General features: G+C 38.3%; 1 protein-coding gene across 1 annotated transcript in view; it reads left to right on the top strand.

Moving 5' to 3' along the window:
• The window catches only part of Ift88 (intraflagellar transport 88), a 125,239-nt gene that overhangs the window by 53,259 nt on the left and 56,485 nt on the right, over window positions 1-15,495 (top strand). The window contains exons 14-15 of the mRNA XM_023699165.1: window positions 6,114-6,213; window positions 11,430-11,516. Coding sequence (XP_023554933.1) covers window positions 6,114-6,213; window positions 11,430-11,516 — 187 coding nt within the window. The remainder of the gene's footprint in view (window positions 1-6,113; window positions 6,214-11,429; window positions 11,517-15,495) is intronic.

Below are 15,495 nucleotides of genomic sequence, written 5' to 3'. Positions count from 1 at the left end.
ACTCTTTGCCTACCCCTATGTCTTCAAGAGTTCCTCCTACTTTCTCTTCCAGGAGATTTAGCATTTCTGCTTTAATGTTTAGATCTTTAATCCACTTTGACTTTAGCTTAGTGCATGGTGATAGACCTGGGTCAAGTTTTAGTTTTCAGCATGTAGAGAGCCAGTTTTTCCAGCACCATTTGTTAAAGAGGCTATCATTCTTCCATTAAGTGTAGAAACATATTTATATGTTTATAGAACTTTCTTATGGGGGCTGGGGAGATAGCTCAGCGGCATAAGCATCTGCCTGGCAATGGCAAGCTCAAGGACTTGAGTTCAATACCCAGTACTGCATGCCATGCCAAAACTGGTCATGGTGGCGCACACCTGTAATCCCAGTGTTGGGTAGGCTGAGACAGGAAGTTCACTACAAGTCTGAGCTGCATAGTGAGGCCTTATACCATAGAAATAAATAAATAAAAGATTTTTTTGAAAAATTCTTACGTACCTTTTTCAGAAATTGCAACACGTATGTACATGTATATGAATGTTTGTGTATTTTACATGTGTATACATGTTAATGCCATATATATACATATAATTATGTATATAAATGTGCTTCAGATAGATAGTTTAAAATGCTTAACAGTGTTCTTGGAAGGCAACATTAGAGCTTCTAAGGATAAAAAATACTTTATAGGAAAACATTTCATAATGTCTCATTTTGTCTACTTTTTTCATGTATTTTATTAATTGCAGAAAATTAAGAACAGACTTTTTAACATCTGCTCAATGTTTAAAGAAGTTTTAGGACTTGAAATTGAAGATTTAAATTAAGATTTTGTTGTTTTTTAAAAGGATATTTTCAATTAAAAAGTAGCTAAGTTAGTCTTCTGCTTAATTTAGCTGTTTAGGCAGTTCTGTTTATATTTTAAATTATTCAGTACAAGGGAATCAATTTTAAAGTTGAAAGTCTTTTTTTGTACATTCTTATTCAGCTTTTGGAAGCCAGTTTCTATTTAAAATTTTTAATGGTAGTATTAGGACTATAAAAAGTGACTGCTGGTATTTTGCTGGCTGTTAAATATTTTAGTCTATTAAAATCTAGAATATGCCAATACCCAGCTTTTTAAAGCTGATTGAAATTACTAATAAACTAATATAACCAACAGTTTTATACTTATTCTCCCTAAAAATAGGGTCATTAATTTATTTCTCTCCAAGTAAGTTTTGAGTGCACTATTTAGCTCAGGTCTGATGTTAAGATTGTACCTTAAACTGTGACAAAAAAAATTTGAGTTTAGTTTGAATTTATCAAACACATCCTTGTTTCAAATTCTTTTATTATGCCTATATCTTATCTCAGGGAGATAAACATAATCATTGCCTTTTTCACTATCTGAGAAAACTGAGTAGTAAAAATTCACTGACCTAGGACAGATAGTTAAAGTCAATGATGGGGGGGGTTGTTTGTTTTTATTTTAATTAATACATGCTTGTCATACGTAATAATCATATTCCTTATGAAGAGTTGGTAATGTATATACAGTGGCCCCTGACATTGCAGAGGTTACGTTCCAGACACCCCCATGGTGATAAGTGAAGATCAACAAAGTAGTGACATAATATTTATTTTAGTATTTATATATATTTAAGCCTTTTTATAAGCCCTTTCCACACTCTTACAAACTTTTCTCACACTTGTAGAAATACTTCTAATGTTCTTAATCATTTTCTAAGTTTGTAAACCTATGTAATTTTAACAACATACTTATACTATCCGGTACTGGAAAATCCCACGATATAGTGAAAAATCCACAATAAATAATTTAGATTAATATTTTTTGAAAACCCACGAAACAGCATCTGCAAAAGTCAAACCACAAAATAGGAACTACTTTAACACTTGTTAGCTCTTTTTTAAGGTTAATGATTTTTAAACTTTGTCTCACTGGAATTACCCTGTTTACAGATAAGGGTTAGGGGCATAGACCAGTAGAGTAGCATGTACTTAGCATGCATAGGAAGCTTGGGTTTGACTCCCACACTGCAAAACAAATTTCTTTTAAAAAGGCAGAGGGCTTTCCCACCTTCCTCCCTCTGAGGATCTGGTTCAGGGTTCTGAGGTTGGGAGTGAGAAGCTGCATTGTTATCAAGCTTGCTGGGTGATTCTGATCCATATTATAGTAATCCGGGGATTAAAAAAAAATCCTCCAGGCATAGGCTGTGCTCTAGACTCCTATATCAGAATTCTGCATGTTGGAAGTTGGGTATTGATATTTCTAATGCTCCACTGGGGTTCTATGAGATATATTAAGTATGCAAACATTGCTTTACATTGTGCGCTACTTCTTGAATGCCTCGGAAAAACTTGTTAAAGTAACAATTTATGGAGCCAGGGAGACAATTCAGTGGCATAAGCATCTGTGTGGCAAGTAAAAGGTCAGGAGTTCAATCCCTGGTCCCACAAAAATAAATGAATGAATGTATGTATATATGTATGTGTGTATGTATGTAATGATTCAGTCTTAACTGGGACAGAAACATCTAAAGTTTTCCCAGTGCTTTCCCAGGAACTCTAATGTGTAGCCAGGTTTGGAAGCTGATATATATTATACAACTATTTTACTAAAAAAAGAAAAGGATAATTCAGTCCTGAATTGTGATTGTTTTCAATGTAAGTTCTTGTGGCTTGGGCTGGCGAGATAGCATGGCAGACTAAGCACCTGCTTAGGCAAGTGCAGGGACCAGAGTTTGATTCCTGGTACCACATGCTGTGCTGGCCCCGCTCCCCAGTGCACTGAGCTGGCCACTGAGACTGGGCATGGTGGCGCACACCTATAATCCCAGCACTGGGGAGGCTGAAAACAGGAGGAACACTAGGAGTCAGAGCTGCATAGTGAGACCCTATAGCAAATACATTTTTAAAAAAGTACTTTTTAAAGAGAATACAAATTAGAATTAAAACAAAAAATTACAAGTGATACAAAATTTCACTTAATGAAGTAATATGAATTTCACAGTATTTGTTGTAATACAGTGTTATCTTCCAACCAGTTATTCATATTACCAGATATATGCATGTAAAATTGGAAGAAGAAAAAAGAAATGTGTAAGTAATTAAGAAGATAAAAAATACAAACAATTGAAAAAAGGAAATGAAATGAATTAAGCATAAAACAAAAAAAAACCTATCACAATAAATAAATTGGATTCCATTCTGTTCCTTGCATCTAAAAGAATATTAAATTGAAACTAATAAAATAAATATATTTTTCTACCAAAAAATAAATTCTGGCTTCTTTACTATATATTTGTTAACTTATTTGTAAATGATTAAATTATTTTAACCATTTCGATAGGATATAAAACACATACAAAAAATATACAACACAGTAATATCATCTCAATAGGTCACAAAAGCAAATACACATGTAACTACTGCCTAGCTTAATAAATAAAATTTAAAAAAAAGAATATTAGCAGTACCTTAGAAGATCCTGATGTGGGTCACCATTTTTCCCACTCCAAATGGTGGCCTCTATCCCAACTTCCTTGGCAATCACTTCCTTGTTCTTCTACCATTAAAGCTGAACCAGAGGATTGAGCCTTAGGTGTGTGCACAACAGCCGTGAGGCCACCCATGCACCAACGTGGTTCAGTAGTACTGGTAGGAGCATTTTTAATAGAGTTAAGCAGCAAGCTACCACAGTGCCTATTAAGTAGAATGGATAAATAATTGTGATATATTAACATCATGAACTATAACATCAAAGAAAATTAAACACTGCAACTACATGCAACACATGGATAAGTCTTACAGAGTAAAAGAAGCCATACACAAAATATTTTCCTATGTTTTCTTCCAGAAATTCTACCCTTCATGTTTCAGTGATCTGCCTGGAATTGTTGTTGCTTACAATATGAATTAAAGTCAAGATTTTTTCTCTTCTCTTTAGTACAGCTGTTCAGTTGACTCATCATCATGTATGGAAACACTTGTGCTTTTTGTACTGCACTCTAATGCCATCTTTGACCTGTCAGATGACAAATATTCTTTTTATAGAATATTTAATCCATTTAGTTATTCTTGCACTAAACCCCAATTTTTATATTTTCAAATGTTCATAATTCTTGATGATCTGATAATGCTATGATCTGAAATGTTTGTATCTCTCCAAAATTCATATATTGAAATCCTAACCTCCAAAATGATATTAGAAGGGGATTGTTATCTCTAGGAGTCAGGACATGGGAGTAGAGTCCTTAAACAAGGAATTATTACCCTCATAAAGACATCCTGGAGAACTAGACTACTCCACTGTGTAAGTTTGTTACTAGAAATGTGTCATTCTGTGAACCAAGAAACAGACCTTTTCCAAGTCTGCTGGTACTTCAGTTTTGGACTTCCTGGTCCTCAGACCTGTAAGTAATATATTTCTGTTGTTTTTAAACTAGCTGCTTTTTGTTATTTTTCTATAGCAGCCTGAATAGAAGAGGACAGATAGTACAAGCTCTCCACAATTATTTTTCACAATTGCCTTAATTATACTTGGCCTTTTTCATGTCCATATAAATTTTAGAATCAATTGCCAATTTTCACCAAAAAATGGATTTACAAATATTAATAGAGGGGGCTGGGGAGATAGCTCAGTCGAATAAGCACTTCCCTGGCAAGTGCAAGGTCCTGAGTTCAATGCCCGATACCACAAAAAAAAAAAAAAAATTAATAGACTTAATTTTAGGGGAACAGTTTTAGGATTACAGTGAACTTAACAGAATGTATAGAGCTCTCACATAGCTCTAGCTTTCCTCACCATCAAACTCTCAGAGCACTGTGATGCATTTGTTATAATAGTGAACCCACACAGACATGTCATTATCACCTACCTCCATAGTTTGTTAGGATCATCTCTCTGTGTTGCGTACTCTGTGGATTTTGACAAATGTATATTTCATGTATCCACCATTATAATACATGCAGAACAGTACCACTGCCCTAAAAATCCTCATGCTCTATGTTTTCATTCCTCCTTCTCCCAGAAATTTTGGCAGCCACTGATCTTTTTACCACTTTCATAGTTTTGCCTTTTTCTGAAAATTGTATTTTGTCTATGGCCATACCACTTTGAACACACTGATCTTGTCTGAAAGTTGTATTGCTGAAGTCATACAGTGTATTACCTTTTCAGATTGACTTTGTACACTTAGTAACATTTCTTTAAGTTTCTTCCATGCATTTTTGTAGCTTGATAGCACATTGCTTTTTAGTGCTGAATGTTTGATTGTCTGTGTTTACTCATCCAGTTATTGAAGGACATCTTGGTTGTTTCTAAGTTTTAGCAATTATAAATAAAGCTATTACTTACATCCATGTATAGGTTTCTGTGTGAACATTAAGTTTTCAGCTCTTGTAATAGATACCAAAGAGTGTGCTTGCTGGATCATGTGTTTATTTCATTTTTTAAACAAGTTTCCAACTCTCTTTCAACAGGTCCATATCATTTTAAATTCTTACCAGCAACTAATGAAAATTTTTGCTTTTATACTTTGAAGCTGTTATTACACATGTACAGATTTAAAATTAAGATTTATCCCTGGTTGATTAAGGGAAGGGGAGGAAAAGGAATGAAAATAGAAATGAAGATGTGTTATGCACGTGCAACAACCCCACATAGGAATGCAAACATGCGCTAATAAAATAAATGAAACTAAATGTTAAGATATTTAAAAATAATCAAGGCTGACAATAGAAAATAACAATTAAATAAGAACATTAGTATAGACCTGAAGAATTTAGTTATTTAACTCCTGTGTTGGAGGAAGTCAATAGGCAGCTTTATAGAGCTCTAGATACCTCACAGACTTTGGGGCACAGGTTGTAGCACTCGGCCAGCACATGCACAGCCCTGTGTGTAGCCCAGCACCAAAACAAAACAGCAAAAGCACCCTAAACCTATTTTCAAGAAATTTAACAGCAACATAAATACATTTAAAAATGAAACCAGGGAGCTGGGGAGGTAGCTCAGTAGAATAAGTGCTTGCCTGGCAAGCCCAAGGGCCTGAGTTCAATCCCCGGTTCTGCAAAAAAGAAAGAAAGAAACCAGGTAACTGAACACTTTCCTGTTTTGTAGGTGTGTGGAGATAGTGAAAGCTTCTCAATATGTGGAGCTAGCCAATGATCTGGAAATAAACAAAGCCATCACATACTTGAGACAAAAAGATTTTAACCAAGTAAGTCTGAAACCCAATTTTAATGCATTTTGTATATTAATTAGTCAAAGCAATGCATACAGGGAACCTTCTTTCTAGAATGTCACCTGTCATTATTCTAAAGTTAAGTAATAATTTGTATTTTTGTCAACAAGATTTTCATTAATATTGTTTGAAACTTTAGTATTAACCTGTCTTTTTTTTTTTTTTTTTCTTTTGTATTTTAGGGAAGGGTCCACAGGGTGTTCAGGGTCTCACTACTAGCTCAGACTCGTAGTGATCCACCTGTTCACAGCCTCCCAAGAGCTGGGATTACAGTTGTGTACCACCACGCCATGTCAATTGCTGTCTCAGCACACCCCGGGGTTGGGGCCAGCATGGGAGGCCCAGGGATCAAACCCCCGGCCCCTGTGCCTGCTTGCAGATGCTTTAATCCCTGAGCTATTTGGCCAGCCCTCCATCTGTCTGTTTGTTGAAATGTTAATATTTACTTTATGTGATCACTAAACTGCTATACCATATTCTTGTCCAGGGTTGAACTTTTCCTTAGAGGTTTTCAGCAGTTCCCTGTGTTTTCAGTGGAAGTGAAGAGAAGTAAACTGGTCTGTATTATCTTGTTAACATGATCTTCAGATAAAAATCTAAAATAATTTTTGTTGAGTGTAATGGTGCATGGTTGTAATCCTAGCACTTGGGAGGCTAAGGCAGGAAGATCACTGAGACTTCAAGGACAGCCTGAACTACTTAGCAAGACTCTCTTAAAAGCCCTTTCCAAAAATATTTTTGAGTTAGACTGTTACAGATAATAAAATAGAAAAACCATGTTACCAGTTTCTTTTATCACCAGTGAATGAGAAACCACCTGGACACAGGCTTTCTGTGAGCAAAAGCCTGGATTTATTCTGTCTGTGGACAGATGGGCTAAGATTTTGAGTGGTTTCAGGAGCTGGCTGGAGGAGAAGTTAAGTTTTTGCAGAGTTTGAAAATGGGGATTTAATTCTAAGGAATCTGGGTAGAGTGTTTGGGGCCCAAGTTCCCAGAATAGTCAGTGCAAGTTACACAGATAACACAGGATTTCCCAGCACCAGGGAGATTGCATGGCCTGTCCTAAATTTTCTTTGTGGTCATTTGTTCTGTTTGCCAAGGGCAGCATGGCCCGTAAGTGGTTCCCTATTGCTTGCGGAAGGGCTGCAAGTTTGCTGAGAAGGACCTGCTCAGGTCAGGCATGACAGTTTTCTTTTTGGCGTGTTATTTCCAAATGTTCTTTCTAGAAAGGGTTACCAATACAGGGCCATCCTGTGTTTTAAAACTGTTGTCTATACAGTGATAAGCTGGGATTTTATTTTTTCATTTGCACAGATCAAATCCATTTAACACAGATCTTACATCTGCTGCTTTCCTGTCTGCTTTTGTTCCATTTCCATGCTTGACATTTTTAATAATAGTTAGTTTACCATTTTTTTTCATTTTTTAAAAATTTTATTTATTTATGTGTGTGTGTGTGTGTGTGTGTGTGTGTGTGTGTGGCTAGCTCAGCCCACCAGGGACCGGGGCTGGCTGGCATGTGGTGCGGGGGGATTAAACCGTGGTCCCTGTGCTTTGCTAAGCTTGTTCTAAGTAGGTGCTTTAGACCACTGAGCCATCTCACCAGCCCTACCATTATTTTTAAATGTCATTTCTGCTTTTTTTTTTCAACATTACTGCTCTCATTTGTGTGTCTTATATTTGTGCACACGTATAATCCCAGCACTCAGGAGGCTGAGGCAGGAGAATCATTGTGAGCTGCAGGTCAGCCTGAATTATACAGTGAGACCCTATGTCAAAAACAAAAACAAAAACAAATTATTCTATTACAAATAATACCCTCTGCTCTCATTTGTTTGTCTTATACTTTATTGTAAGTATGATGAGGAACATATAATATGGTCTTAATTTGAAAGGAACACTATTAAAAAGTATTGGATCAAGGGCCAGTCAGATATCTCAATGAACTAAAGCACCTGTTTAGGCAAAGCACAGAGAACAGGGTGCAATCCCCCATGTTACATGTCAGCCCCGCCCCCTGGGCCCGCAGAGACAGCAAATGAGACTGAGCGTGATGGCACACACCTGTAATCCCAGCGCTTGGGAGGCTGAAAACAGGAGGATCGCTATGAGTCTAATCTTTGTAGTGAGACCCTGTAGACCCTGTACTAAATACTTTTTTTTAAAAAAAGAATTGGATCAACCTATCATTATGATCATTTGATGATGACTACCTTATTTACTATTCAGAGTAAAAAGCATTTATGTCTTCTCTAAGGATGTGCTTTTAGAGTTAGTCCTTTTTTCTTTTAGGAAAAGATGCTGGAACTGCAACTGCAGAATATAGTTCTATGGGATAGTTATATCTGTAACCACTTTTGCAATGGAGGAAAAAAAATCCACTAAAAAGCCAGTGGTGAATGAAATGAAGTAGCTGGTCTGGGGCCAGTGAGAATGACTTTCTAAGCACCAGTTTAGAAGGAACCTTGAAATAGGCATAATAGGTGGGGGGATAAGGAGATCAACAATGTTCATTTTCATTGTCTTAACCATTTACAATTAATTTTAACTAAATTTAATGATGACATTTACTGTGCTTTTTAAATTATAAATTAATTTATATTTTATTTTTAAAAAACAAATACTGGATAGGTTTTCATGGACATAACAGTTTTGAAAGCAGACTTTTCATGAAAGAAACTCTGAACCAAAAAATACTAGAGGGTATTATTTGTATTAGAATAATTTTTTTTTATTTTGTTTTTGACATATGGTCTCACTGTATAATTCAGGCTGACCTGCAGCTCACAATGATTCTCCTGCCTCAGCCTCCTGAGTGCTGGGATTATATGTGTGCACCACCACTCCTAGAATAATTGTATAGCCTTTTAGAATAGTTCATAGTTTAGAAAGAAAATAGCAAATATGTTTTTACTCTATTAAATGTTTCTAAATGAATGTTTTAAAGTCTAACTACTTTTATTAATTTTCTTAAGAAATAAGTTTTGATTGCATTACTTTTTATATATTATATGTATTTGGGAGAAAATAGTTTGTTTTAAATGTGACTTTATTGTTATTAATGAGCTGCAAAGTAGGAACTATAAAAAATTAAATTTAATACATTTTCTTGATTATAACAAGAGCAGCTGCCTCTAAAGGGACTAATGCACATTACTATAGTATTCTTGTGTAAAGATGATTGCTGCTTGTTAGTTTTCTTTTTGTAATACAGATGTCGTCAGTTCTAGAGAACAGCTTTCTTTTCTGTGTTCTTCTCCTCAGAATTTAATACATATATCAATTATACCTATTCAAATGTCGTATATTTTGAACACAGCCATTTATTGTGACAAAATTTAAAAATGAGGATGAAAGCATCCCATTCTTACTCAAAGTTAAATACAGCTTATATAATTTAGACATTCAAGACAGCAGTGGCTTCCATATTAATAGCTGTGGAGGTTATATAAAGAACCCATGAGATGATTTTTACAGAATGAGCAATAGTAGCAACAATAATTTTTTATGTTAGTTTTAGGAACTTAAGGGCCGGCCAAATAGCTCAGCAAATTCAAGTGCCTGCAAGCAGGCGCAGGGGCCAGGGATTCAGTGTCCCCCTGCCATGCCAGCCCAGTCCCCATGCCCGGGAGCGTGCTGAGACAGCAATTGAGACTGGGCATGGTGGTGTGCACCTGTAATCCCAGCTCTTGGGAGGCTGTAAAACAGGCGGATCACTTTGAGTCTGATCTAGTGGTGAGAACCTGAACACCCTGTAGACCCTTCCCTAAAATACAAAAAAAGGAACTTCTTGGCCACTTTGTAGGATCACTCCAAGAAAATAAGTAAGAAATAGTCTGAGAAGTGACTTCTAGTTTTTCTTCTAGTGTTTACTTTGTGGAATTATAAACTACTGGCCTAGAAACTGCCAATACTTTTCTCTCAAATCACCAAAAAACCCTTAAAAAGAATAACAGTTTACTCATATTGTCACTCTTGACCACTTTGCCATTTCTGAGACCAAATGGCTGACATACGCAGATTAAAGGAGAAAACAGTTCCTTTGTCCTGGGGCTTCTGTCCTTGGGCAGCTGTCTCCAAGGCAGAGACATCGTGGCAGAAGGGCATGGGGAGCTACGCACTCACTGCAGACCCCTGGAAAGCAGAGCACAGGGGAGGCACACTAGGGAGAGATGTCCCGCCAGAGGCACATCCTCACCATCCTCCCCCTCCAGTGGCACCCCACCTCCCAGTAGTGCCTCAGCTACGAACCCCAGATTAATGCACTGATGAGGACAGTGCTCCTGTGACCCAGGCACCTCCCCAGAAGTCTCTTAATCCACTCAGGTTGACAGTTAACTGGTACAATAACCAAGATACATGAAATCTAATATTTTTAAATCTACCCTTCAGAAAAGTTGAGTCAGTACACTGAGTGAAACTTCATTTGGTGACCTCATTTGCATCAAACACAAATTTAGATCTTTTTTTGTGATATATCTAAAATTATTTTATGTTACTGGTTTTGAAGAACTCTAAGCCATTTATTTTCTTCCCCATTCAGAATTCTAATTACATTCATATTGGACCTTCTCCTTATGTTCCCATATGTCTTTGTTTTATTTTGTTTTCTTTTCTGTTTTTCACTACTGAGATTCGAACAACCCTGGGAGAGCCTTTACAATGAATTACATCTCCAGCCCTTTTTTTATTTTTTATGTTGAATATCATCTCACCAAGTTCCTAAATTGCCCTGGCTGAGCTCAAATTTATAATCCTTCTGCCTTGGCCTCATAGCGTGCTGAGGTAATAGGTGTGCACCACCATTCCCAACTTCAGCCGTATTTATCCTGAATATTTTCTGGGATGTTGGCCTTCAAGCCCTGGTTGCCTCAGCAGCTCTCTGGGGCCTTCAAAACATATTTTTAGTGTTTCATGTAGACATCCATTTTTATGGCTGTTCTCTGTGAAGAATGGTCTTCTGTCAATGTTTGTAGTAACCAGAAGCAGAAATATATGTAGTCCTAATTTCAGTTACATTTGTAGTTCCAGAATTTCCATTTTATTTTGTATAGATTCTAACTCTTGAATAAAATTTGTATCTGTCTTGTTCTCTTCCCCAGTCTCCCTTCACACACACTCAGTCTTTACCCTAAAGTAACCTGAGTACTGTCATACTACAGTAGTAGTAACGTCAGATCTTATTCTTCTAGGCTGTTGATACCTTAAAAATGTTTGAGAAAAAGGACAGCAGGGTGAAAAGTGCAGCTGCAACCAACCTCTCATTCTTGTACTATCTGGTAAGTTTCATTTCTGTGTCTGTAAGTCGGACCTGTGGAGTTTCACCTGGCTTGATTTCTGTTTGAGCCTTAATGTAGAAACCTTAATCATGGCAGATACTGAGCTAGGGTCTAGGTTTGCAAAGTGAGAAAACTGAAAGAACAGGGAGGGGTAGGGGCTGTGGCAGGGAATAAAGCAGCAAGAATTAGGAAGCATATAGCTGTGAGATGAACTATAGATCCACTTCAGCTCCACGTTGGTGAGGTGATAGTGATATCTTAGTTTAAGTGATTTGAATACATTTACAGCGTTTATTGAGTGCCGACTTGATACCAGTCATTAGAAGTATGAATGTCTTTCTGAATTTGGAGCAAAGGAGATGGGGTGAGTTGACTATGAATAAAGGTTCAATATAGAGAACAATAAAGTAATGTTAGTAAGAGTAGTAAGTACTTCATATATTCAAAGAAGATAAAAAGCATTTTATTTATGGCTTTCAGGAAAGATTTCATAGAGAAGTTGGGGCTAGATGATCAGAATACAGGTGGGAGAAAAAGACATTTGGAGGAGATGAATGGATTCAGCAATAGCACAGAGGCAAGAAAGTTCTGGGAAGGGAGGTGTGCAGAAGAGTGATGGTGTTTTGTCAGACTCTTCCTAGTCCATCCTCTAGCTTCTTGTGCAGCACTAAGAATCGCTGCTGTCACTCGTGGAAGGCACTATATTATTCCATGAGCAAAGAGATCAAACCCACTGGCTGGCAAGGCTCCCAAGTGTTATATCTACTGGTAGGAGAATATGCCAGTTGCATGTCCTGAGGGTGCTAATTAGGGGGAAAGATTCTGAATTTGTGTTTGAACATAGTTAAAATTGGTTTTAGTGATATGTTCAAATAGAAATGTGTCCAGATGGTACAAGAACAGAACTCAGAAGAAAACTGAAATGGAGATAAAATGTAGTGGTTTTTCTCTCAGGGGTGACAGCTTAGATACTGGATTGTCCTCCCACCGGTGAGAGCAGGGAACAGAACTGAAAACTGATTGTGGGGTAGGGATACACTGAGGAGGAAAAAGTGAAATTCAGATCAAGAAGACAGGAAATGAGACAAGATAGTGTTGATGTCTTTGAAGTGAAAAAAGGCATTGTTTCTGAGGGAAGTGTATGACATCGATGCACCATTGGGGCCAGTGAGACAGGAGCTGCAGACCTATAAGGCAGAGCCCCTGAAGGGTGCAGGTGGGAGAGCTAGGGAAGAACAATACTGAACAGAAATAGGCTATGCTAGAGTCACCACGGGGTCAAACCAGCTTTCTAGGATGCCCTGAAGGTGGGATGTCCCCTGTTAGAGAGAGGGAATTGGGAATTTATACCCTGACATTAGCCTTCTGAAGAGGATAAAGTACTTCTTTCTTCAGCCCAGGGTGATTTCCAGAGAGGTGTCCCAGCAGATGCCCAGAAGTTCTGTGGGACAGATCTTGGGGTGAAGCATGGCATTCATATGGCCATTAAATTTTGATTTTAGAAAAATCATTAATAAATTTTATGAAAATGGTTTAACTTGTGATCAGATTGTCACCAAGTTTGATAAATCCTGGCACGGTGTGACATAGCATGCCTAGCCGGGTCAAACTCAGGTCCTTGTGCTTGCCAGGTAGGTGCTTATGCCTCTGAACTATCTCCCCAGCCCCTGTTTACCATTTTAAGACAGTTTATGAAACAGATTTTTTGGTGTGGTTAAAATGGAAAAAAAGAATGCAATGAGGTAGAGTAATGAGTTTGGCCTGAAATTATATCTGATATATAATAGAAAATAGATTTTTGTTATCCAGCATATAGTTGTACCATCTCTGTTGCCATGTAATGAACAGCTCTCAGACTTAGCGTAAAATTACCATGTATTTGTTCACATTCAACCACATGAGCTGGATTCATCTGGAGTTTTCTGCTGATCTTGCCTGGGGCTTGACTTGGGCTAGTGGTCCAGATGCCTCCTTGAGCACTTAGCTGAACAACGTGCTGTCCAAAGCTCCACAGCATCTCTGTTTTCTCTCATGGGCCTGGGTCCTACAGGGGAGAACTCCAGTGCACAGCCCCATAGCAGGCTCCTGTGCATTGAGCTGGTTAGTGCTTCACTGAGAAGAACAAACCCAGGAGAGAACTGTGGTGTGACTCCTGGGAGGTGTGAGGACTGTCACTGTGAATCTACCACTACCCTCATCTGAACCTTGTTACACCCTCTCATGAACCGCAAGTACTGAGTCCTTCCAAGACTCGGAGACTCTCCAATCCCAGCGTCTGCCACTAGGCTGGGGTCTGCATGAGGTCTGGGTAGATGCGCTTTCTCAGGTACAGCTTCTCTTCTCTGGAAAAGGTCTACGTCTTACATTCTATGAACAGACATGACATTTGGAGCCCCATATATTCAGTTTTCCATGTAATGAGAGAACAGGATCACTTTCAGACTCATCCAAAAGGAGGAGAACTGGAGGCACATGACAGTCATTAATGTGTAGCAGTTCTAAAACCCAGTTTGGCCCTAGCCTAGGAAAGTGTGTACTCCTTGATTAGGACCCAGCTCTGCTTCTTAAGAGTGATTCCTTAATTATTGTTCTCTATGATCCAAGGCTCTGCGTTCTGAGGGTGTCTTTCTTTTACAGGACAAATAATGTCAGCCTGCTTTCTGCCCAGAGAAATTTGGGGCTCAGAGACGTACTCTTGTTTTGAACTGTATCTGTCCCTCCTAGCTAGCAACACTTTTGTCAGTCCAACTTCCATACAAGGTCCAAGATTTACTGTAATCTCAGTGGAGTATGCATCATAGCCTAAGAGCCTCATCCACTATTCTTTGTAAGACAGACCCCTTTCTTCACAAGCCTGCTGTGGAACAACCTAGGAGTCTCAGTCTTCTTTCTACCTCAGAGAAGCCTGCGGAGGCACTGCCTTCAATTTTTCTCAGATGTTTACAAAATTATTGCAGCCACACCCTCGAATTGACTCTGTCCTACTTTGAAAATCTGCTACTACCAAGAGAAATTGCTGGAGCCAGGAAATAATTTTGTTTTCCAATCCAGCAAGCTCTGGTTCTTCTGTATTTTGTGTAAATTCTATTTATAAATTGAGTAGTTCTCTCTTTAGATTATCTCTCCCTTCTACTCAATACTAAGTGAAAATAAGGTTTTTGGCATTTTTAGCATCCTGTCTAGAAGTCCCCTACACATTTACTAGGTACATTTTCTGTCTTCCAAGTGCCAGTTTTGCCAGTTGTGTAACAACTACAAATACTACTTGCCATTCACCTAGCTTCTGATATCAATTTCTTCCCACCTTTGCAGGCTCTGCTCAGGTTCACCACCTCTAGTGCCCACTGCTGCTCCTCCTAGCTTGTCTAAATTCTGCCTGCTGCCTGGTTAAAAAAAAAAAAAAAAAAGGTTACTAGGCATGGCGGTACACACCTGTAATCCCTGCACTCAGGAGGCTGACACAGGGGTATCGTAGGGTGATCACTGTGAGTTAGAGGCCAGCCTGAGCTACAAAGTGACTTCAAGGCCATCTTGAGCTACATATTGAAACCCTGTCTCAAAAAGAAAATAATAACAATAACAACATGTGTTAGTTTTCATGACTGTGGTATCCACATGTAAGTACCAGTTGTTGCATCAGTGTGAGTTCAGCCACTTTCTCATCACTGGGATAAAATACTCAATGCCTTTCAGTGGGTTCTGTCCAAGGTCAGCGGCTCCCAGGCAGAAATGGCATGGTGAAAGAGCGTGGTAGAGGAAAGCTGTCCTTGCTGTGGCAGCTAGGAACAGAGAGGGAGGAAAACGAGCTGGGGACAAGAAGACACCTTCCTCAGTCATGCCTCCAGTAACCCAACTTTCCCAACCAGGCCCCAACTCTTGAGTACCTGAGACTTTTGAACGACATTTTAGATCTAAACCATAAGATGAATGTTCACAGCAATATTACTCGTAACAACCAGAGGCAGATAGAAGCAACCCA

The sequence above is a fragment of the Octodon degus genome, unplaced genomic scaffold (assembly GCF_000260255.1).
Source record: "Octodon degus isolate 3935 unplaced genomic scaffold, OctDeg1.0 scaffold00111, whole genome shotgun sequence".
In the NCBI taxonomy this organism is placed as follows: domain Eukaryota; kingdom Metazoa; phylum Chordata; class Mammalia; order Rodentia; family Octodontidae; genus Octodon; species Octodon degus.
This window is presented reverse-complemented; position numbering and strand designations above follow the sequence as displayed.